Source organism: Centroberyx gerrardi, chromosome 10, assembly GCF_048128805.1.
Source record: "Centroberyx gerrardi isolate f3 chromosome 10, fCenGer3.hap1.cur.20231027, whole genome shotgun sequence".
NCBI classification, from domain to species: Eukaryota; Metazoa; Chordata; class Actinopteri; order Beryciformes; family Berycidae; genus Centroberyx; species Centroberyx gerrardi.
In genome coordinates this window covers 5,447,027-5,471,598 of record NC_136006.1, presented here as the reverse complement: position 1 = coordinate 5,471,598, position 24,572 = coordinate 5,447,027, and the positions used below count along the sequence as shown (strand labels likewise).

Genomic DNA, 24,572 nt, shown 5'->3' with positions numbered 1-24,572 from the left:
ATTTATGTAGACCCTTTTGGCTCAGACATGTGTAGAGAGAGTTACAATAGTCCAAACAAGAAGAAATAAAAGCATGTATGACAGTCTCTAGATTTCTCCTGGATAAAATTGAACTGATCTTGGCGAGTCTCCTGAGCTGCAAAAAACAAGACTGGACAACTGTGTTAACATGCTTGTTCAAGCTGAGTTGGTTATCAAAGGTGACACCAAGATTTTTGCAGTTTTGGCCTATATTTTGGGACAGAGAGCCCAGATGTTTTGAGGTATAAGGATTAGCTGTGCCAGGGCCAATAATAATTACCTCAGTTTTATCAATATTTAGCTTCAGAAAGTTCTGGGCCATCCAGCATTTGAGGTCAAGGATGCAGTCGTTGAGTGTATTCATTTGATAAAAATCACTGGGGTTAAAAGAGAGGTAACTGAGTGTCATCTGCATAGGAATGGAAGGTCACATTATGCCTGCGGATTACATGCCCCAGGGGTAACATGTAGAGAGAGAACAGGAGTGGTCCAGTGGTACTCTAATTACTGTATCATCCTCACACGTCATTGTGGTATGGCTGTCAACTTTGTTTTCATCATTCCATTGGCATTCCTCGTAGCTGGACTTCTCACGCAATCAGTTCTTTCTGAGGCAGTACTAAAAATAAGAGATTCCTCTTGGCTCGTTCAGGGGTTCCTCAGAATGCAATGCTGGTAGAACCCCCCTTGACGGCAAACAGAAACCAGTTCCTTAAGGAACCTTTGCTCAACGCCTCAATTACACACAAGCCCCTTTCACACTTGCAGCCTGTTCCGTACATTTAACAGCACAGAGGTCATGTGTGAATAGGAGCCGGTGTCAAAATGCCAGCAAATCAGTTCCAGCAATTTAACTGCTCAAGTTGTACGTTGTAACATTTCTGGCAAAGTTCTGTATCAATCATATGTGCGAACAATTCCATAACATTAACGGCACAAGCAGGAATGTGGCTGCTCTGACGTAGGACGCTCTGTTGTTGAACTGTGTGAGCCAATCATAAGGTTCATAAGGTGACGAGTTGATCCGCACCGGCTGTGACCACATGTAGGAGGGAAATACAAACCACAACGGGCAGTAGCATTTTGACGAAGGATTGGCAAAAATGTCGAATTGGACAGACGTGGAAATAAGAGAGCTCCTCAGCGTCCGGGCGGATGAAGAGATTAGCCAACAGATAATTCACCTGCTATGTTTTCAAACTGCAGTGACTCCATCACAAAGGCTAAACGTAATTTCCGGAAAATGACAACAGAGGAATTTAACGGTATTGCCAGTGTTGTGTGAATGGTAGGCTTACGTTAAAATGCATAAAGGCATGTCTTGTGTGAACAACAGAAACTGATACCTTTACCAGAAAAAATAATCTGTCAATTTTTACAGGTTACATGTGTGAAAGGGGCTATAATATGTCAAATGTGTTACTCCCCAATGGAATTTTGTTAATTTATTTAAAATGAGAGAATCTGTTACCATCATTCATCATTCATCCTGGGTCCTCTCCTATTCAACCTATATATGCTTCCCCTTGGTCACATTATCAGCAAACATAACATCAGCTACCATAATTATGCCAATGACACGCAGCTTCTCATCTCACTATCCACTGATGACTTCCAACCCATACACTCCCTAGTCAGCTGCTTGGAAGAAATCAACCACTGGATGGCAGCAAACTTCCTTCAGCTGAACAGGGAGAAAACTGAGATTTTGGTTGTGGGTCCTAAAGCCCAGAGACAGTTAGTCTGCGAGTACCTGGAGTCCAGATCACTAAAAACAAGTGACCAGATTAAAAACCTAGGAGTTACCATGGATGGTGAACTCAGCTTTAAGGATCACATCAACAGCATCACCAAGGTTGCCTTTTTCCAACTCAGAAACATTTCCAGAATCAGAGGCTTTCTTTCCCATCTGACTCAGAGAAACTCATGCATGCATTTGTCATGAGCAGGCTGGATTATTGCAATTCTCTGTTTATCGGTCTTTCAAACAAAACAATCCATAGATTACAACTTATCCAGAACTCAGCTGCACGAGTTCTTACCAGGACAAAAAGATCAGACCATATAACTCCAGTCCTCCGGAACCTTCACTGGCTACTACTGAATAAAATTCAAAATCCTTCTGTTGGTTTACAAAGCACTTGCTGGTCTGGCTCCACAGTACATCTCAGACATGCTGTCAGTTTATAACCCCAGCAGATCTCTTCGGTCACAAGGTGGAAATCTCCTCCATGTGCCTAGAGCACTTTCAAAGTCTGGTGAGATGGCATTCAGTATTTATGCGCCCAAAGAATGGAACAGTTTGCCTACTGATCTTAGACTTGCTCCAACTCTGTGTTCTTTCAAAACCAAACTAAAGACCTTCCTTTTCACCCGAGCATTTTCTTAAATGAACACACTGTATTTGTACATTATGTTTGTTTGTATGTGTGTATGTAGGCTATATGTGTTTTTATGTGTATGTATGCATGGATGTTTCTGTTTATTTGCACATTTCTGCTGTTTTATTCTGTTTTTATGTAAAGCACTTTGAACTGCTTCTGTATGAGATGGTGCTATACAAATAAAATTGAATTGAATTGAAGTGAATTGAATTCGGATACATTACGTGTTGTTTTACCCTCTTTTTGCTGGCTCTCTGTGATGTTTTCATAATGAATCATCAGGGAATTGAACTTGATCACACTAGATCAGTTTCATCTGGATAAGCCAATTGTTGCTTAGAACTCTGCCCATAGCATGGAGTAAAAGGCAATAGGCTGCACTGAGTAATTTATCACATTAACCCTGCTGTCTATACTGTAAGATGTGTAAAGAGTAATTGTGAAAAACAGTCAAACAGTAGCTAATTTAATTCACTCAACTTTATTTAATAAGATAGAAAACAGAAACTTTCATTGTTTGCAAATATTGTCAACAATAATTGATGAAACCTTAAGTATCCTTTCATACTAAATAATAATCTGAAACTTATTAATACAAGACTTAAAATACCTCAAATTAGAACTATACAGAATGTCTGATTTCAAATTAATGAAGCTGATAAGTGGTTAAAAAGTTGAATATAATGTAGCACTGTACAAATGCAAGCTTGATCAAAACAGAAATCAAAACAAAACCTTTGCAGGTTTTGCTAAATAGTATAATTCATGATTCATGACACCTGAGCATCAACACTGAGCAACACATGTGATCAGCTTGGTTCTCCTCATCACAACCAGACAGATTATTTACTTCATTGCTCCATTGGCTCATTCTCCATGTCAGAAACACATTTGATGTCAGAGGGGAAAATATCCCAAGCGTCCGGCCCAGGAACGTGCTTCTCCCAGTCGGGCTGAAGAGGAGGATTGTTCAAAGCCATCAAACAACCCAACCAGTAGCATTCAGCAGCGAGATGTGCTTTGTGTTCCAGGAAAGGAGTCTGCAAAATTAGAAGGTGAGAAAGTTTTACATGTTGAATCTAGCAAATTAAAGTTAAATTTCCTATTCCCATTTGTCCATTTGGTCCACAAATTTCTGAACTTTTTCGGTGCACAAAACACTGACATACATCAGACATACCTTAACAATATCTTCTTTTCTGCTGTAATACAGAGCCATTTGAAGATTTTGAACTGTTGACAGTTTGTACTCTGTAACCTGTAAGAAAGGAAGAACGCTGACAAAAGTATAGTAACACAAGCTTAAATGTGTCAGTTTTCATCAGTGGCCCTACAGTACCTTCTGAGGTGTTGATCCTCTGCTGTGCTTGTTCAGGTCAAACATTTCCTCTATGTGCTGCTTCCTTTTCCCCATTTGCTCTCTTGCATCCTCAAACATGTACTATGAATATCAATAGTTTAGTTTTATTTCACAGTGATAAAGAAATGCACTAATGAGAAAACAGTGATAAAACGTGACGATAAAAACAGAAAGAAGAGATAAAATTAATATTTTTTGCAGGTGAGATACAAAACAAAACAAAAGAAAACAAGGAGGCAAAAAAACATTTCAAAACAAACAAAAGAACCAAATAAACAAACGTTTGGGAAACAAAATAGTTTCCCAAACAGCATCAGTATATTAGAGTCACCAGACTGCACCGTACCTGAATCAAACTTTTGGCCGACTTTTTGTTGTCATCATTTGATTTCAGGTGGCCTTTGATTTTAGGCCACTGTATGATTCTGAGCTGGTCGTACATCTCTTTCAGTCGAGTTTTACTAACTGGGTTGTTCATGTTCTCAGAGTCTCCTGTCTTTATTGAAAGAGACATTTCACTTGCCATTCTATGCAAGGAGAGATAAACACAATAAGATTTCTCCTACTTTATTTACATGCTTGAGTTTCCCAAGGCAACACTATATACAGCAAATTGCAATTTCTTTTTTCAATATGCTGCATGTACCTGTCTTTGAATGATTTAAATTCTTCCTCAGATTCTTTCAGGGCGGATCTGTAGGGATAAAATGTAGTGTGTGAAAATGTCTCATGCTTTTATTCAACAAGTTCATAAATCAACAACTGAATTAAAGTTTGTAACATGTAACACATTCATGTAACAGGATTATATTTTTTCAATTTACTAACAATATTTTTTATGTATCCAATCCATAGATCACATCTTAATGGTAGCCAAAACTGTTCTATGAACATTGTCTGGCCTCAAACTGTCCTTTTATCCTTTAATTGCTATTTATTTATTGAGGGTTTATAATGAATTCATCTCTTGAATTCTCTGCACCTCTACTTGGAACAACCTGTAGAGGGAGCTCAAGCTTCAGAAACTAGTCACTCTATTTTAAAGTCAATGGAATCAGCATCTATTTAAAATTGAAAATGTTTTAAAAGTTAGTTAGTTCTCTTGCAGTGTAATACTATTTTTTTTCTTGCAATTTTTGATGACTTTGGTGTTTGTGTTTATATACATGTGTATTGTTAATGCCTTTGAAACTATGTGAGTGTTTGTAATTGTGAATGTGGAGAAGAGCGTCCGTGTTCAGCAAACCAAACCTGAGTTTGTAAAGGTTAAATAAATAAGTTTAAAAAATACAATAACGCATTGCTTTGTAGGACCTTTTCTCAAATCCAGTACATTAAAGAAACATGTGACAGAAGTCGAAACGTGTAATCCTTAACATGTTACATGCCTGTTATGAATACATTATGTAAACCCTTTACAAATAGTGTTACCAAGGAAACAATGTGAAACTAACTTGAATTCATTGCCTATATCATGTGCAATATTTTAAATTGCCATTAAAAGAATGTTCAGAAAAATATTTACCTCGCCTCCATAAGTTTCTGTTTGTAATGTTCTTCCATTTCAGCCATACTGTGTTAAAAGAATCTTAAATGGTTATTTTGGTTAAAACAGATTCACTGTAATTCATAACTTTAATGCCATAAATGTATGTAGTTCATGGGATGTTTTCTGGATTATCTCTGTCAGTTCCATAAAATGAATACAATATTATCAGAAACCCACCTTTTTTTATGTTCTAGTGCATTTTGTTGACACCGATGGCAACTTGGTTTGACACATGCATCTCTCTTAGAGATTTGGCTGTGTAAAGGAAATGGAAATTGTAGTCAGTATAAGATGTCTGTTTCTGTACGATTTGTTTTGTGCCAAGTTTCACTGTTTGTGGTTGATTGATTATTCAGGAATGAAACATATTGGGGCAAATTCAGAGGCAAAGTTTCAGGATTTCCCAGTGGAGTTCCACTGACAAAAGATTTTGTCATCAACTAGGCTCCATCAGTGTCCATGAAAGAAACCCACTACATATATGGTAGCTGTTTACTGTAAAGTTCTGACAAAAAAGTTCATCTTCCCCACCAACTTCCATCTATTTTGTATAACACTCTTCTATTCAAAAGTCAGCAGCATAGATCCATTCAACAAATTATACAAATATAGCAAGAACATGTCCTAGTTTGTGTGAGAATTAATATTAGCCCAAGCCAACCAAACAGTGCTGCATCTTTCACCTACATGACAACAAGCTACATGCCATTTGACAACTGTATTTAAAGGCTTAAATTGTAGAAACTTCTTGTGCAATTTTAGATCAGCTATATGCCAAAAGTGTAAGTAAAAACGGTCAGTTGCATACCTTCCAGGATCTGTCTGATAGTTAATGACCCTGAATATGTGGAAGAAATCAACGGTTTAGTCATTTTTAATTTTTCACTTGTTATCTGATCAACATAATTCATGGTTTTTAGATGTATAGGATGTGAAGTCACTGAGAAATGCAGCAAATTGTAGCAAATAACAACCTCTACCTCTGCTCTGGTAGATATCCTGCATCAAGAACTTGCCCACTGTATACAAAGAGTTTGGGGTTAGGAGAAAGAGCCGATGATGGCATCACATTATCAGGGTTCCTGCATTTTAAATTCACAAAGAAGATAAATTACCTGTAGCACACTAATACAGGATGTCTTTCTCACATTGAATTAGGATTCAACAATTAAATGATAAGTCTATGTCTATCAAGTTCATCATTTTTCCTTAGCTAAGTATTTTACAGAAGCTCTTTGAACATTTCCTAAAAGTAAGGTGTTGTAGGCTTCTAGCAACAAATTACAAATTTGCATCTTAATTTATTCACAATCAGCAAGTCTCAGTGAACGAAGATTGCAGTCTGTGTGTGAAGACACAAGTTCAAACTGTGATGTGTGAATCAAAATGTTGATAATCAAACCTTTGGACATGCTGTTGCTGCATCCTCTCAGTCTGTTGTCTTGGGTGTTCGTCATATCTTGGGGGAGAACAGCTGCAAAAGAAGCATAACAAAAATGTTGTCAAGCAGCATGTATCTCTATCTTATACTGTTGTAAAGGAATAAATGGAATTACATCTGCAAACAATATGTCACTCCACTCAACAGCTGCTGTATTCTACAGTATAGACTTTTCAATGGGAAAGTTGTCGGAAGTTGTTTCCTTGACTTCATTTACTACTCACTTAGGCTCTTTTTTTTTTTTTGTACTCATTTTGCTGTTTGTCTTGTCTCTTATCTTGTCTAAGGCAGATGTGTACTGAAGCTACAACTCAGCGGTACTAATGTAGGTTCCAACAAACTCCAAGGGGGTTGGGCCTCAGCAAAAGAAAAGATAAGCTTGCAGGCTATAAATACACAAAGTGAAACAGGGTTCTTCACGTTGTTTGAAGCACTGCTGCTGCTGCTGCTGGTCATTGCCATTAAGATTTTTTGATTTCACCATTGTTGACCTAGACTAGCTGGATCTGTTTCTAAAATGGGTGATTCGTTTATCATAGCGATAGACTTTGGTACTGCATACAGTGGATATGCCTTCAGTGTGTCACCCAGACAGGCACAAATCCAACCCACTGTGCCATCCTGGGGAAAAGAGCATGGACTTGAAACCGCGAAGACTCCTACCTGCATTCTTTTTAATGAAAATGAAGAATTCCTCAAGTTTGGTTATGATGCCAAAATGGCATACACTAAAATGCGTAGCGAAGAAGCAAAGAAAAACTACTTCTTTGAAAACTTCAAGATGTCACTCTATGGAAAAGTGAGTAAAGAGTGCTCTGTAAATCTAAATGTACAGTAGTTTTGAATGCCTCATGAATAAAGGCAGGATATCAGTTTTCCTATAATGTAGATTAGATTACAAAATATGTCTTGTTGTTACCCACACATAAGAGCTACCTACAAATGATTTTCATTCCAAGATGTTATTGTAAAGCTGCATTGTACAGTTTCAGGAGAGAAAAAAGATAAGTCTTACCTTTAGTACCAAGTCAAAAGGAAGAAGAGAATTGAATCAGAGTTGAGTGTTGGTTGAAGCTGGAAAGTAGCTCTTTCACTTCGGTTGTTCTACCCTCACATCATGTTTATAACATTGATTGAATCTCAGTGTCTCACTTAGTGTACTATTGCCATATATTGCAGTGTAATTCAGTGCTAAAGATGGGTTATAGACTATTTTGTCTTCAGACCTTCCAAGTTTGACTCCTTTCCATCACCACACAGTAATTTGGTGGCAAACCATGGCACAGTGGTAGAGGGGAAATGCACGCAACAACATGAGAATAGAGAAGCATCTTCCATGTTAACTCCTGATTCAGTCTGACTCAAATGGCTATGTTTTGTATGATGATCTTAATAATAATAAAAAAGGGTTCTAAGAATATTTGAACTAACATCTTGTCAATCATCACCAGCAACTCAACAGGGATGTAATGATTGCAGCCACAAATGGCAAGTCGATGAGTGCCTTGAAGGTAATCACAGAAACCCTGCGCTACCTGAAGGAACATGCACTGAAAACCATCAGTGGCAACACAGCTGGGACGAAGTTCACCGCCTCTGATTTCACCTGGGTGCTGACTGTGCCTGCTATCTGGGATCCTTCTGCAAAGCAGTTCATGAGAGAAGCTGCAACTGAGGTAAGTGCATTTGTTAAATTCTGAAATGATTGGCAAAATATACAATACGTATTTTCTTTTTCATATTAACAAGAATGTGTGACTTATTTTATTTCTAGGCTGGTATTGTGACTGAACACAAAGCAGACAGGTTGGTAATAGCTCTGGAACCCGAGGCAGCCTCAGTCTGGTGTAAGAAGCTCCCATCTGATGGTTTCACAGCAGAGACCGTTGGCCAAAACACACTAGAGCAAGCTCCTGGAACACAATACATTGTTGTCGATTGTGGAGGTATGTGGTGCTGTTAGTAAATATACGAAAACATTTTCTTATCCAGACATAAGCTTTAAAATCGGGTTGCATTTCCACAGGTAACAGCATACACAACCATGCAAATTTGTCATTTTCCATTTCAAATTTGACTTGACTGCAAAATATTTATTGTTAAGCATAGCTTTTACTTATTGCCTCACGTAATAGTGTCCAGATTTGTAAGAACTTATCATTAGCTCAAATGCTGTAGTTGCTCAGCAGTTTTAATTGCAGCCTTTTTGTCTTATAGGTGGAACTATTGACATAACTGTACATGAAGTGCTGGGTGGAGGAGCCCTGAAGGAGCTGTACAAGGCCTCTGGTAATGACCTGGGAGGGCAAAATGTTGACAAAAAGTTCAAAAGTTTCCTCAAAGAAACATTCTCTGATGACCTCTGGGATGAGTATGAAAGAAGTTATCCCAGCGAGTGTCAGAAGATGATGTACAGCTTCTCGGTTCTTAAATGTGTGGAAGAGGATGTGGAGATTTCCTGCCCGTTTAACTTAGCAGCATTAGCTCAGAAAAGGCAAAACATAGAAATGTTCTTCCAGACAGTGCAAGGTGCATCCTGGGATGACGGAGCGATCAAAATCTCAAAAGAGAAAATGAAGTCTTTCTTTGATGAGAGTCTTAGCGGGATCACTAAGAATCTCAGAGAAATCTTGAAGAAAGATTTAAGAATTGAATACATTGTATTAGTGGGGGGCTATGCCTCAAGTGTGACTCTGCGCAAACACATTAACAAGCAGTTTGGCAGTCAGTGTAAAGTGTTGTGCCCTTTTAAGGCCCAAGAAGCAATCGTGAAGGGAGCTGTCATGTTTGGAAGACATCCAGAGGTTGTGGCATCACGAAAAAGTGCCTTTACTTATGGGATCAATGTGGCTGAGAGGTTTGATGAGTCCAGGCACAAGGAAGAAAAGAAGTTCTCAAACAAAGAGGGTGACTGGTGTAATGATGTTTTCAACAAACTGGTGGAAATTGATCAAAATGTGGGTTGGAATGAAACCAAAGAGCACATCTTCACTCCAATAGAAGCAGGTCAGACAGTGGTAAAGTTTAGTTTTTATCGCACAGAGAGAAAAGATCCTAAGTATGTGGATGAATGGGGAATTGACCCAGTTGGTTCATTTGATGTTAGCATGTCTGACACTAAACGTGGCATGGATCGCAGGATCAAATTAGAAATCAAGTTTGGCTCCACAGAAATACAAGCCACAGCCACTGACATAGATTCCAACTCAACAGGATCTATCAAGATTGACTTCATGAGCACAGCATAAGACTGTTACAAGAATATCCAAAATGCAGCTGTTTCCTCTATTAGAGCTTGGGGGCCCAAGTTATGCCTAGGTTATTCTATAGTAGGCAGATGCAGATGACAGGCAAAAGCCTAAGCTTACAAAAAGGTGGATGGTTTGGCATTGGTTAAATTGGAAGAATTATGATTTCCACTTTCCTTCATATTATTATGATGTTATATTTTATAAGTTTTTTATGTCAGTCAATAGATTTTGTATTTTTCAAAATGGCTGAAACATGCAACAGTGAAACATCTTGTATTACACTTTGATGTTACAGAACAACAATACATATTTTGCACTCATTTGCCCCCTTTACACTTGGCATTAACATGTCTCATATCCAAAATGTGTCTAGATATAAATTATCTGGATTACATTTACACCTGACATTACAATGTGTCTCTGGTACAAGTTAAAATTTGATTTCTCTGTCCCTTGCCAAAATGCAGATTGCTGTGTACTTAACTTGATCTCGCTGTTGCCAACTTGGTGACCTTGTCACACGATTTAGCGACTCTTCAGACTTCCCTGGAGACTTAATTTCTCAAAAGCAACTAGTGACAAATCTACACACGTTTTCGGACCATAGGGAACAGTTGGTGTGTTGACTACCAAAGCATTTTGTGCCAAATTGTTAGCCTACGGCTGATGTTAATGTTCATAAATTTGTGCCACTTGCTTGTCTAAAATGATGATCACTGCGCTTCCCATACACAGTGTAGCCCCTCCCTCTGTTAAGAGTGTGGACTGTATCAAATATATTCATGTGCAAATTATCGTATGATGTCGTCTAGCAACCCTGACAATCCATTTTTTGCTGTTACTATCTGAGCTGCCTGAGGTCTGTTTAATTTGTGTGCACTGTGGATCCATTGACGTAGTTGCTGCAGTATATGTGGATTGGAGACTTGTTAATGTCGGCAAATGCCTGTCTGATCATTTCTGGAGGTAGTTTGGGTGACTGAATCCTCAACACCTCTTGAGTGCTCTATCTGATTAAAATTCTTCAGGACGCATGTTAATACTTCATCATTATCAATCTTTGTAATCTTTTGCTTCACAACAAAACAGAAGGCAAAATATTGTCTCAATAAATGAAAAATTATATATTGTAGCCTACTGTCTTTCTCTATCTTTATCTGTGTTTTAATTTTTATCTGCGTTGTATAGCGGTCCACGACCAAATGTTATTGAACTTCCAGCTATAGCAATGAGATTAACCTAACTAATAATTATGAGCACAATAGTGCAGCATTAACATAAGCATCTATATATAAGTGTTGCATATACTGTATAAGTGAAGTGTTTTTGTTCTTCATGTTCATCATACAGTTTGGTGTGTTACTCCCTAATGAAGGCCACAGTATGGCCGAAATACTTTGCCTAAGCTTACAAAAATGTTGGATGGTTTGACATTGATTAAATTGGAGGAATTATGATTTTTCACTTTCCTTCTTACTATACTGATGTTATATTTTATAAGGTTGTTTGTTTTTCATGTCTGTCAATAGATTTTGTATTTCTCAAAACTGCTGAAACATTTTACAGCGAAACATCTTGTATTACACTTTGATGTTACATGAGATTAACCTAACTAATAATTATGAGCACAGTAGTGCAGCATTATCATAAGCATCTGTAGCATATATATAAGTGAAGTGTTTTTGTTCTTCATGTTCATCATACAGTTTGGTGTGTTACTCCCTGATGAAGGCCACAGTATAGCCAAAATACTTTGGAGTTAATTTTAACATGTTTTTTTTTGTACTAATCTTTCAATAAAGGATTTTTAATTTTTTGCTTGAAGACTGCCTTGGAACTCTCTTTTCATTGAAAGCAAAAACTCCAAACCAAAGAGCATCTTCAACAAATGTCTCCACACATACAAACCCAATAAAGCACACACTATTATCTCTTCTTTAAATACATTATTTGTCCAAAATGTTACACACTGAAAGCAGTGCTGCATTACAATAAGGAGATAATTTGTAAAATATTTTAGTGAATAAACAAACTGACATCAACATCAACAAACTGATGGCTCTTTAAAAAGGTCTGGAGTTAAACTCATTATTTGTTTCCAAAGTTACGGCCTAATCTTAACAGTGACAATCATCTTCCCACTGGCATTAGCAGATGTGAAAGAGGTGTGAGGCAGGCATGTGTCAGTAGAAAACCTTACCAGGGTTTCTTCCATTTTTTTGGCTGGACCGCAACAGCGGGGCCAGCCCTATAAACGCGAATGTCTGTCACTCACTGACTGACTGAGTGACAGAGTGATGAAGTTACACCATTGGTCGGCCATGGCACGTGGCACATCATAGGATCACAGAGCCAGAAATTTAAGTTTCATTTTCTCCGCCATCTTGTTTCTCCGCTGAGATCGGGAGCCCGTTTCTCCCACACAGTAAGCAGGCTGACCAATATCGTGCATGTAAGCTGAAGCTAACTGAAGCTAAAGTGGAATCTATACAATTATATCATATCGCCGTTTATTTCGATGCATATGCGCGAGCTCAGTCCACCTGACAGCCCTCTGTTCTGTCGGCGGAGAGAGAGACACAGACAAGCATGGAGGTTTTGGCGCGCCGAGGGCTTACTGCCGACGCTTCCCGGAGTTTCCCGGGGGCACGGTTCCTGGCCAGTGCCAATAGCTGGGCGCCGATTTGTTCCCGGTGATCCGACCGAGATTTCGGTGGGGGTCCCGACGCCAATGCGTCACTGGGTGTCCGACGAACGGCGTTTTCGGCACCGATGGGTACCAGAGTGACTGGGGCTTGGATCGGGAGGATCAATGCGGGCCGTGGGCGCAGTGGAGAGGACAGTGGCGGAGAGAGGAGATGGGATGCGCTGGAACGGAGATCATTATGGATGTATGGACTATTCTTCTGTATAGTAACAGTCTACAGCGGAGTTTTTACCGGCTGGCTTGACCTGGACCGTGCTAAGTCAAAACAAACACAATCTATACATTTATATGATATTGCCGTTAGAGGGCTTACTGCCGATGCTTCCCGGAGTTTCCCGGGGGCACGGTGCCGGCCAGTGCCGATAGCTGGGCGCCGATTTGTTCCCAGTGATCCGGCCGAGATTTCGGCGGGGCTCCCGACACCGATGTGTCACCGGGTGTCCGGCGAACGGCGTTTTCGGCACCGATGGGTACCAGAGCGACTGGGGCTTGGATCGGGAGGATCAATGCGGGCCGTGGGTGCGGTGGAGAGGACAGCGGCGGAGAGAGGAGACGGACACGGTCCAGCCATATACTAGGTTTTGACCTAGTCTTGTTAACAAACATTCAGAATGACACAGCCGATTTTCAAAATAAAATATTTCAAAACTGAATTTGACAATTCTCAATACATGTTCACAAACCAACTTTAGGGAAGCAAAGATTGCCCAGGTGCTGGTAACAGATTACTGAGTGTTTGTTGCGTTATTATTTGAGGTAAACTAACACCCTAAACCTAACCAACCCAACCAACGAAGGCAACGAGTACTAGCCAATCAGAGGCAGAGTAGGGTGGGTCATGCCTTCGCCATCCTAGGAAAAAAAAATTGCAGCACACTACTGAACTAGAAGGGCACTCGGAGAGCGCAGACCTCCGCCAAGGTTCATGCTATTATTGCTTGTTTGTGAGTCGGATCCGGATCCGCTCCAAAATGTAACGGGTTCTTCCTTGGCCCATGCTACACCCTTCCACGAAGTTTCATGAAAATCGGGCCAGTAGTTTTTCCGTAATCCTGCTAACAGACAAACAAACAAACGGCACCGAAAACATAACCTCCTTGGCGGAAGTAATGATGCGCATCAGAAGGGATTTAGAAGTGGGTATATGCAATGCTGACTGAAAAATAAGTAGGTATACATCGTATACCTGCGTATACCCTGCACTACACCACTGGTTCTACCAGCATTGCATTCTGAGGAACCGCTGAAAGAGCCAAGAGGAATCTCTCATTTGTAGTACTGCCTGATAAAGAACTGATAGCGTGAGAAGTCCAGCTATGAGGTATGACCATGGAATGATGAAAACAAAGTTGACAGCCATACCACAATAATGTCTGAGGATGATACAGTAATTAGAGCATGAAGGTATGATTTAAAGGAATGCAGTGTGATCCAGAGGAACTTGTTTGATATGAGCCTGATGTGCCAGATCCGTGGATATACGTAAGTTACATACTGACGTCTCAGGCTAGTTTCATGTAAGCAACAATGAATATCATAAAAAATCCAAAACAGTAAGGTGAGAAGAGGAGGAAGAGGTCAGTGTTACAATACTACCAATGTATTTGTTGGCTTGCCCTTTTGCAATTAATGGAAAAGCACTTAAGAGAATTTTGGCTGTCTTTTGGCAGCCTTTTGGCTGTTGCAGTCCAGCCAAAAATAAACTAATCTCTGACTGAAACACCATGTTTGCCTCATCTTGAATATATCTTATATTCATGCATTAGGCCTGTGTAGGACCAGTAATATTTGCAAACTGCCCCTTGACAAATAATGTTAATTTTATAATGGTGGCACACTCTGGCCTACACTATCTGTTGCAAATCAGCTGTTCCAAGAGACAGTTTACAAAAGAAACTACTGGCCCATAGACTACTTGCAAGGTGAGAGAATAGTTGTCCAATTTTCATGTGTGGATGGACTAAGGAATAAGGAATAGTTCACTCAAAATGCATAATTATGTAGTTGTCTCACACTATAGTCTGTGGGCCAGTATTGATTGCAAAATCTGCACCTCTTCTGTGGCTAATGTTAATTTCATAATGATCCTTACTCCCAGAAGTCAAGCAGCAGAAGTTAAGTGACAATGTGCAAATACTACTGGCCCATTTTTGGGCTAAATAAATATGTCTTTATTAAATTAAATATAAATATGCAAGGGTAGTCTTACATGTCACTGTTTATAACACAGGGCTTTTATCTTTTGCTGGACAGGCCGCTTTAAAAAAAAAAAATGGGGGTATAAATTAAGAGTATACCCACTTCTCCAGGCACCACTACACCACTGGGTAGAACCCCCCTGGATGGCATACAGGCATTTAAAGGATTCCTTAAGGAACCTTTGTTTTCTGCAAGAAAGGTTTCCCCAATTTGACTTGGGGTGCCCCTCAAATTGTTGAGGGACTTTTGCTGGTTACGAGAACCCTCGTAGCTGCTTAACACCTCAATTACATGTAATGTGTCTAATCATGTGTTACTCTCCAATGGAATTTTGTTAATTTGAAATGAGAGAATCTGTTACCATCATTCATCATTCAGATGCATTGCATTACAATGTGTTTCATATGTTGGCAAAACATGCATAAGCTAAACCAAAATGTTTTTTTACCACATTTTTTCAAGCTCTCTTTTCATGATCAATCATCAGTGAATCAAACATATGTTGATTGAAATTTCAAAATCAAATTTTCAAATTTTCAACTCAACTTCATATTACAGTGCTCAAATCAGTGATCACAGGTCAGTTTCATCTGGATAAGCTTGAACCAACAGGATCCTTAGAACTCTGCCCATAGCATGGAGTAAAAGAAACACATTAAGGTTGATTACAGCATAAAAAAATAACACTTGCTCAAATGATGAAGAATAATAAAAGGATCTAGGTGGAATTCTGATGTTAGTGTCTTGCATCACAGTCTGGTGATGTGAAACCTATACATAGGCCTGTTTGCCTTCTCTCTGCCGGCTGCAGAGGAGAGGGGAGGGCGGGGGAGTCGTCTTCGTGACAGCTGATGTAAAACGCAACCACTAAGGGATTCAAAACTCATCAAGTTTCAAATTCTACTGGTAGTAGCTTTAAAAGACTTTAAAAGACATTTGAAAGATATCGCTTATCGTAATGGGCACTCCCGTTATTTCTTCTAAAGCCTTGATGAAGTCTGTTCACATTAGACCTACATTAGACCAATACTTTATAGTGAATATTGAACAGTTATTGGAGAGGATTACATTTTGGAAACCATTTCTCATTTTGGAAACCATTTCTTTACAGGGAAACCTTAATATTTCCACACTTCCTGAACGTCTTTTATCCAACCAAAATAAAATGTAGTCAAGCTCAAGTGCCGTTTTGAGTTAGTAAATCATCTTGTGCTTGCATTATTATACAGAGGCATTGATTACAGGAGATAGGTCTAGCATTCTAACATCAATAAATCATTACCACATAAATTTTGAGACATTAGTATAATTACTGTAAACAAATAAGACCATCATCAAGAAGATCGTCAGCCTCTACCAGTTTCTACACTGCATTTTTCATTGTGTTTCTTGCAACAGGAGATGGTGGAAGGAGTGAAAGGCCGATGGGAAAATCACTTGCAACATGTTATCCTCTTCAGTAAAGACAAAGAGAAAACATGCGTTTTTGTTACTATGTTAAGATGAACAGGATTCATTATTGCAGTGGTGGTCTTTACTGTAATTATGGATGTGATGGTGATGTAGCTATGTACAAGCCATGCAGCCAAGTACTGTGGGCATCACCAAAGTACCCATGATCCCACTAAAGGATGTCCTCAACTGTATTATGGCTTTTATACAAAAGTTACCAATGCAACTGAAATGCATAGTGTATATTTATAAGAATAGAAAACAGGAGAAAACAAGAACAATCCCAAACCAGCTGCCTGGTTACCACAGGCACAGCAACCGGTAAGCCACAGCTAGGCATGTGTCATGGAGTTTAACATCTTGGACCGGTCAGACTGCTTGGCTGAAACTACCTGTTGTATTATCTGTTGATAATCATTTCATCATGTTTTTTACTGGTGACTGTCAGTTCCAGTTCAATTGCGTGCAATGGAGATGTTCCCTTGGCTCCACCCATACAAAATGCCACCTGTACTTGTTTTCTTTGTGGGTGTTGTTTTTCGTCAATTGCATGAGAACAATTTCACAAATCCAAAAATAATATCTAAGTTACATGACCTTACTTGAACTTTATGTCTTTTTTTTTTCCATTAGTTGAATATCTTATTTTTGGTAAATGTAGCAAACAATGACATGTATTACTCGACTAAACCTTTTTGGTTTTCATTCATCGTCTTCGTGACAGCTGATGTAAAACACAACCACTAAGGGATTCAAAACTCATCAAGTTTTAAATTCTACTGGTAGTAGCTTTAAAAGACTTTAAAAGACATTTGAAAGATATCGCTTATCGTAATGGGCACTCCCGTTATTTCTTCTAAAGCCTTGATGAAGTCTGTTCACATTAGACCTACATTAGACCAATACTTTATAGTGAATATTGAACAGTTATTGGAGAGGATTACATTTTGGAAACCATTTCTCATTTTGGAAACCATTTCTTTACAGGGAAACCTTAATATTTCCACACTTCCTGAACGTCTTTTATCCAACCAAAATAAAATGTAGTCAAGCTCAAGTGCCGTTTTGAGTTAGTAAATCATCTTGTGCTTGCAGTATTATACAGAGGCATTGATTACAGGAGATAGGTCTAGCATTCTAACATCAATAAATCATTACCACATAAATTTTGAGACATAAGTATAATTACTGTAAACAAATAAGACCATCATCAAGAAGATCGTCAGTCTCTACCAGTTTCTACACTGCATTTTTCATTGTGTTTCTTGCAACAGGAGATGGTGGAAGGAGTGAAAGGCCGATGGGAAAATCACTTGCAACATGTTATCCTCTTCAGTAAAGACAAAGAGAAAACATGCGTTTTTGTTACTATGTTAAGATGAACAGGATTCATTATTGCAGTGGTGGTCTTTACTGTAATTATGGATGTGATGGTGTTGTAGCTATGTACAAGCCATGCAGCCAAGTACTGTGGGCATCACCAAAGTACCCATGATCCCACTAAAGGATGTCCTCAACTGTATTATGGCTTTTATACAAAAGTTACCAATGCAACTGAAATGCATAGTGTATATTTATAAGAATAGAAAACAGGAGAAAACAAGAACAATCCCAAACCAGCTGCCTGGTTACCACAGGCACAGCAACCGGTAAGCCACAGCTAGGCATGTGTCATGGAGTTTAACATGTTGGACCGGTCAGACTGCTTGGCTGAAACTACCTGTTGTATTGTCTGTTGGTAATCATTTCATCATGTTTTTACTGACAGGTGACTGTCAATTGCGTGGGATGGAGATGTTCCCTTGGCTCCAGACATACAAACTGTCACCTGTACTTGTTTTCTTTGTGGGTGTTGTTTTGCCATTTTGCATGACAGCAATTTCACAACAAATACAATATCCAGGTTACATGACCTTACCTGAACTCGATGTCTTTTTTTTTTTCGTCAGTTGAATATCTGATTTTTGGTTAATGTAGCAAACAATGACATGTATTACTCGTCTAAACCTTTTTTGCTTTTATTTTACGGCTTTCTGGGAAACAGAAAAGAGGAGGAATGAGTACTGAAATATTTTAACTAAGTAAAATTACTGCAACTTCAGTTCAATTTGACTGAGTAAGAGTTCTTGTCTAGAAAGTCCTTTCAGTAAACAAATCTGAGTAGCTCCTTAAAAAATACTGAAGTACTTAGTTACATTCAAGCAATCATGCAAGATTTTGCATAGCCTATGTTTCAAAATTGTGACCAAACACCACAAACCCAGGCTCATTTAACTTTTGCGGACACCCGTTTCACATCTGAAAAAAAATATCAAAATACTTTATAAAAATACTCACTTTTTTGATTAAACAGTTAATAATTCAAACAAAATAATATTATGATCCTATCATGAAAAAGCCATGTTAAAGCTCTGAAACAAAGATCAATAATCTATGACAAACAAAAAACATGTCCCAAATGTGCCTATTTTTCCATGCTGGGTCACAACCGTACCCCCAAAATTAATCCAAGTACCCATTTTGGAATTCACTCTAAATAATTTGATGGGTCATTATCAGCCCGGTGTTTGGGAATGGGTCCTTTTTTAGCTCTCACATGAACAATGCAATAACATCACTTACAGTATTGATGAAGTCCAGAATGACTGTATGTTACTGTAAATGTCAGATCTCATTGTACTCATCAATTTTATGTTTCACAATCAAAGGCCTACCCAACTAAAAGTAGAAATAATTACTTTAAAAAATACTCCCAGAAAAGTGGCATTACTCTAAAAATCTTCTAACATTTTTGCCAACATATGAGCTACAAAAAAATTAATTAGGCTAAATAGGTCTCTTTAAGAAGCAGTACAGTAGGCTATATACAAGAAAGTAGTAGGCTATATAAGTATAGTCTATAGAATTAAAATAATATACAATATATAAAAATATACAGTATGGTATTAAAAAAGTAGTAAAAATAATGATAATAATAATAATAATAATAAAATGGAAAACCCCTATAGGGTCTTTTTGAAATACTTTTGCATATTTTCCTTGTTAAATGTGTCATTAAATGGTCAACTATAGTTCAACTTGACACAGCCAGGAAAAACACATGAGTTGCAGTTGTCGACAATGCCACTGTTTTATTCCACTTCACTCACCGTGCCACGGATTGGTCTTTAGTATTTGAATGGGACAATGCTCTGTTTCATATACGCAGGCTTTGCTTACATCATTCTCAGTTTAACCACAATGTAGCATGTTTTGGGACTGACCTGTCAATTTTATTCATCTAACTGGAAACCAATTTCTGCACAGCCTGGGAGCTGCCAAACACCCTGTACTGAGCACATTAGAGGATAGATAGGTTAAATAGAGGTCCACATGTTGCCTAATGCCTATTGAAGGTTTGTGAAATATATGCTGCCCTATGAAGTCAAACAGCATGCAGTAACTACTACTTCTTATGTGTTTTGAAAGTTAAATACCATGACCAGCGTATAGCTTTCATATCAACAGAAATCATACCTTTAAATGCTACTAAATGATATATAGTTCTCGTTTGTACTAACAAAAGTGGATTGTTGGGTCATTTTTCTTAGTTTCATTACTTATTACCTAGCTCCCCCTGGTGCACGTTAAGAAATAAGTCTTATTTGAACCAAAACAATCCACGTCTTCTGCCTTTTCAGGATGAGGCGGCTTGATGTACCATCTCCACCACTAAAGATGGGTCTAATACAAGTCCCACTGTAATCAATGATTAATATGGTCAATAATGAGTTTTGTGTTTGAGTTCATCTTAATCAATTAAGAGATCAATACTTGTTACACACAAAGACAGAAAGATAAAGGATGATTATATGGTAATTATACCATGGTATCACAATTAATTTACCAATGATATATGGATATTTAAAAATGTTGCAAGTAAGTGTGACCCTTGGTCTCTGGTTCTGCTTACTAGCCCAAGTACTGCACAGGAGCCAGGATGTATGGAGCATTCACAGTGGTTTATTCTGTAATAGTGGGACACACACACAACCACAATCGGTTGGCATTAATGAAAAGTTGGTCTGCTATTCGCTCCAGCTTGAGCCACAGCATGAGAATCCTACTCTGCTGTCTTTTACTTTTACATTGTGACCGTATAGTGGTACATTGATTATATATAAAAAAAGATAACTTAAAAAAATAAAATATTTTAACTGTACAGATATTTTATATTATCTATCTACGTAATAGTGTCAATATAATAGTGCAATACTATTAATACTATTACATACAACTACTATAACAATATCCAGTACTACATTCTTATAACATAAACATACAATTCGTGCATTAAAACAAAAGCATACATATCCCTGACTCTAAATGCTCCGTTTTACAAGGAAACAATACATTTGCTTTGCTGCCACCTTCTGGTGGTTACCGAAAATAACAGGCATGTAAGACGTGCAGGTCTTGGCAGTCTTCACAAAAGGATTTTCACCCAATTAACTGGCGATCTACATAGCATATAATACAGCACTTCACATTTTAACATATGAACATACCTGTAATAGTGGGACACACACACAACCACAATCGGTTGGCATTAACGGAAAGTTGGTCTGCTATTCGCTCCAGCCATGGGCGGAAATTACGGGGGGAACAGGGGGGTCCGGACCCCCCCTTCCTGGGAAAAACAGAGTGACTGTGGAGGATCTCTGGAAGTGTGTCAGTGGTGGCTGACCTCCAGCTGCTTCGCAAAGGTTAACTTAAAACAAAGGATGTGTCAGACATTTTTCTTTACTTCTACCACTCAATAGAATAAAACACATTCACAATTGTAACCAGACTACATTTTGTTCGCTCCGTTACCTCGCGGTTGAATCTTGTGCGTCAGCGTGTTGGTACGGAGCCGCGTCTCCTAATGCATGAATGTCTATGGAGGCAGGAGGTCTGTCCACAATTAAAATCCTCATAACTCACTGAATTTTCGACCGATTTTCAAGCGGTTTGGTTTGTTACAAATGCCAGACATGTATTTATGATACAGGATACTTGGTTAAATTAAAATGCGGGTTTTCATACCAAAATTATCTTTTGTAGATGGTAACAGTAATATTTCTATAATATAATAGGCTATTTAAGATTAACTTACCCTACGTAATTAGGTTCTAAGTATATTCTTTTTTTATTACTGCATGTAAAATGGCTGCCACTATGTAATTTTGTTTATAATTTTGGAAATAAATGAAGACTTAATTCTTAAAAAAGACCCTGAAGTAAGTTTGTGGCAGGCTTCATAGCGTTCTGGACTTTTACACATTGACAGCAAAACATTACAGATCTGCTTTTTCGGGAAAACTAAATCTAATTAGGCATATATTAGCTTTAGTTCAGTTAATGGGTGTTGCATCTCACCTACTACTGTAAATAACCTGCATGCTGTGTGTGTGTGTGTGTCTATTTGTCAGCCAGCCAGGTCAGTTAAAATGGCAGAGAAAAGAAAAACAGACATCCGATCATTTTTCAGTACACCGAAATGCCAAGTAGAAAGACCCCAGTAATATCAAAGGCAATTTGATAAAATCTTCATAAGAAAGGAATGAAGTGCTTATGGAAATGTTTCATAATGGACCTCTATATACATTTAATACAACAGTACTTTTGGCGGCACCTTTGGTGTCCCCTTCAGGAATTGCTCTTGAGAAATTTTTCTGTTTATTGTCCCCCCCAACAGTGAAATGAAATATCCGCCCTTGACTCCATGGCACACGGTTGAATATCTATGCTTTAATCATGCCTCGCCCTTCATACTCTAATATGATAATAATAATAATAATAATAATAATAATAATAATAATAATAATAATAAACTTTATTTATATAGCACCTTTCAAAACAAAGTTACAATGTGCTTCACAGGACAAAATAAAAATGGTGGACAACAATAGTAAAAACAATTTTAAAACAGTTTAAAGGTTATACAACATTGGGAAGGAAATATAGGAGCAAAAGAGCTACATATGAGGAAAAGTATAATAAGTAAAATAAAACATTATAAAATAGTTTAAAATTAATTAAATTAGTCAATAAAATAAGGAACAAGAGAATGACTTTGTATAATAATAGGTTTTAAGAAGTGACTTAAAAGGTGAAAGTGAAATCAGACCACAAGCCCTGAGAAAGCACACTTGTAAATATGTCTTTAAGAGGGATTTAAAAGAGGATAAGGAGCTCGCCAGTCTGATCTCCTCAGGGAGGTTGTTCCAGAGAGTGGGGGCCCTAACAGAAAAGGCCCGGTCACCCTTGGTCCTCAGCCGAGATTGTGGAATGGCTAGCAGAGCCTTGGCTGAGGACCTCAGGTTGCGACCGGGCACGTATGGTGTCAGAAGATCTGAGATGTACTTGGGTGCGAGTCCAGAACGGGCCTTAAAAGTCATCAATAATATCTTAAAATCAATTCTAAAATTTACCGGAAGCCAATGAAGAGAAGCTAAAATAGGAGTAATGTGCGCTCTTTTTTTGGTTTTGGTGAGGAGTCTGGCAGCTGCATTTTGGACAAGCTGTAATTTATGTAGACTCTTTTGGCTCAGACATGTGTAGAGAGAGTTACAATAGTCCAAACAAGAAGAAATAAAAGCATGTATGACAGTCTCTAGATTTCTCCTGGATAAAATTGAACTGATCTTGGAGAGTCTCCTGAGCTGCAAAAAACAAGACTGGACAACTGTGTTAACATGCTTGTTCAAGCTGAGTTGGTTATCAAAGGTGACACCAAGATTTTTGCAGTTTTGGCCTATATTTTGGGACAGAGAGCCCAGATGTTTTGAGGTATAAGGATTAGCTGTTCCAGGGCCAATAATAATTACCTCAGTTTTATCAATATTTAGCTTCAGAAAGTTCTGGGCCATCCAGCATTTGAGGTCAAGGATGCAGTCGTTGAGTGTATTCATTTGATAAAAATCATTGGGGTTAAAAGAGAGGTACAATTGAATGTCATCTGCATAGGAATGGAAGCTCACATTATGCCTGCGGATTACATGCCCCAGGGGTAACATGTAGAGAGAGAACAGGAGTGGTCCAGTGGTACTCTAATTACTGTATCATCCTCACACGTCATTGTGGTATGGCTGTCAACTTTGCTTTCATCATTCCATTGGCATTCCTCGTAGCTGGACTTCTCACGCAATCAGTTCCTTCTGAGGCAGTACTAAAAATAAGAGATTCCTCTTGGCTCGTTCAGGGGTTCCTCAGAATGCAATGCTGGTAGAACCCCCCTCGACGGCAAACAGAAACCAGTTCCTTAAGGAACCTTTGCTCAACGCCTCAATTACACACAAGCCCCTTTCACACATGCACCCTGTTCCGTACATTTAACAGCACAGAGGTCATGTGTGAATATGAGCCGGTGTCAAAATGCCGGCAAATCAGTTCCAGCAATTTACCTGCTCAAGTTGTACGTTGTAACATTTCTGGCAAAGTTCTGTATCAATCATATGTGCGAACAATTCCATAACATTAATGGCACAAGCAGGAATGTGGCTGCTCTGACGTAGGACACTGTTGTTGAACTGTGTGAGCCAATCATAAGGTTCATAAGGTGACGAGTTCATCCGCACTGGCTGTGACCACATGTAGGAGGGAAATACAAACCACAACGGGCAGTAGCATTTTGACGAAGGATTGGCAAAAATGTCGAATTGGACAGACGTGGAAATAAGAGAGCTCCTCAGCGTCCGGGCGGATGAAGAGATTAGCCAACAGATAATTCACCTGCCATGTTTTCAAACGGCTAAACGTAATTTCCGGGAAATGACAACAGAGGAATTTAACGGTATTGCCAGTGTTGTGTGAATGGTAGGCTTACGTTAAAATGCATAAAGGCATGTCTTGTGTGAACAACAGAAACTGATACCTTTAACAGAAAAAATAATCTGTCAATTTTTACAGGTTACATGTGTGAAAGGGGCTATAATACCATCATTCATCATTCAGATACACTACGTGTTGTTTTATCCTCTTTTTGCTGGCTCTCTGTGATGTTTTCATGAATCATCAGCGAATTCAACTTGTGTTGATTAAATTTTTCTTCTCAACTTTATATTACAGTGTTCTAAACAGTGATCACACTAGATCAGTTTCATCTGGATAAGCTTGAACCAATTGTTGCTTAGAACTCTGCCCATAGCATGGAGTAAAAGGCAATAGGATGCACTGAGTAATTTA

At 38.5% G+C, this 24,572-nt stretch overlaps 3 protein-coding genes across 3 annotated transcripts in view; 2 read left to right on the top strand and 1 right to left on the bottom strand.

The window, feature by feature from the left end:
• LOC144539927 (uncharacterized) overlaps window positions 1-24,572 on the top strand; it is a 198,076-nt gene that overhangs the window by 43,335 nt on the left and 130,169 nt on the right. The window lies entirely within an intron of this gene.
• LOC144539924 (uncharacterized) overlaps window positions 2,871-24,572 on the bottom strand; it is a 28,530-nt gene continuing 6,828 nt past the window's right edge. Inside the window, exons 3-12 of the mRNA XM_078286266.1 lie at window positions 6,717-6,788; window positions 6,295-6,396; window positions 6,123-6,152; window positions 5,492-5,569; window positions 5,291-5,338; window positions 4,412-4,459; window positions 4,112-4,292; window positions 3,745-3,846; window positions 3,586-3,663; window positions 2,871-3,445 (exon numbers count right to left, since the gene is read on the bottom strand). Of these exons, the coding sequence (XP_078142392.1) occupies window positions 3,257-3,445; window positions 3,586-3,663; window positions 3,745-3,846; window positions 4,112-4,292; window positions 4,412-4,459; window positions 5,291-5,338; window positions 5,492-5,569; window positions 6,123-6,152; window positions 6,295-6,396; window positions 6,717-6,788 (928 nt within the window). The 3' untranslated portion in view covers window positions 2,871-3,256. The remainder of the gene's footprint in view (window positions 3,446-3,585; window positions 3,664-3,744; window positions 3,847-4,111; window positions 4,293-4,411; window positions 4,460-5,290; window positions 5,339-5,491; window positions 5,570-6,122; window positions 6,153-6,294; window positions 6,397-6,716; window positions 6,789-24,572) is intronic.
• Window positions 7,210-11,131, top strand: LOC144539923 (heat shock 70 kDa protein 12A-like). The gene is made up of 4 exons (XM_078286264.1): window positions 7,210-7,554; window positions 8,207-8,431; window positions 8,530-8,701; window positions 8,973-11,131. Exons 1-4 carry the CDS (start codon window positions 7,273-7,275, stop codon window positions 10,001-10,003), a joined length of 1,710 nt encoding a protein of 569 aa, XP_078142390.1. The 5' UTR covers window positions 7,210-7,272; the 3' UTR covers window positions 10,004-11,131.

Coding starts and splice junctions, on each gene's coding strand:
- LOC144539923 (XM_078286264.1), top strand. CDS start 7,273: ATGGGTGATTCGTTTATCATAGCGATAGACTTTGGTACTGCATACAGT. Junction 8,432..8,529: donor TGAGAGAAGCTGCAACTGAG/GTAAGTGCATTT, acceptor TTTTATTTCTAG/GCTGGTATTGTGACTGAACA. Junction 8,702..8,972: donor CATTGTTGTCGATTGTGGAG/GTATGTGGTGCT, acceptor TTTGTCTTATAG/GTGGAACTATTGACATAACT.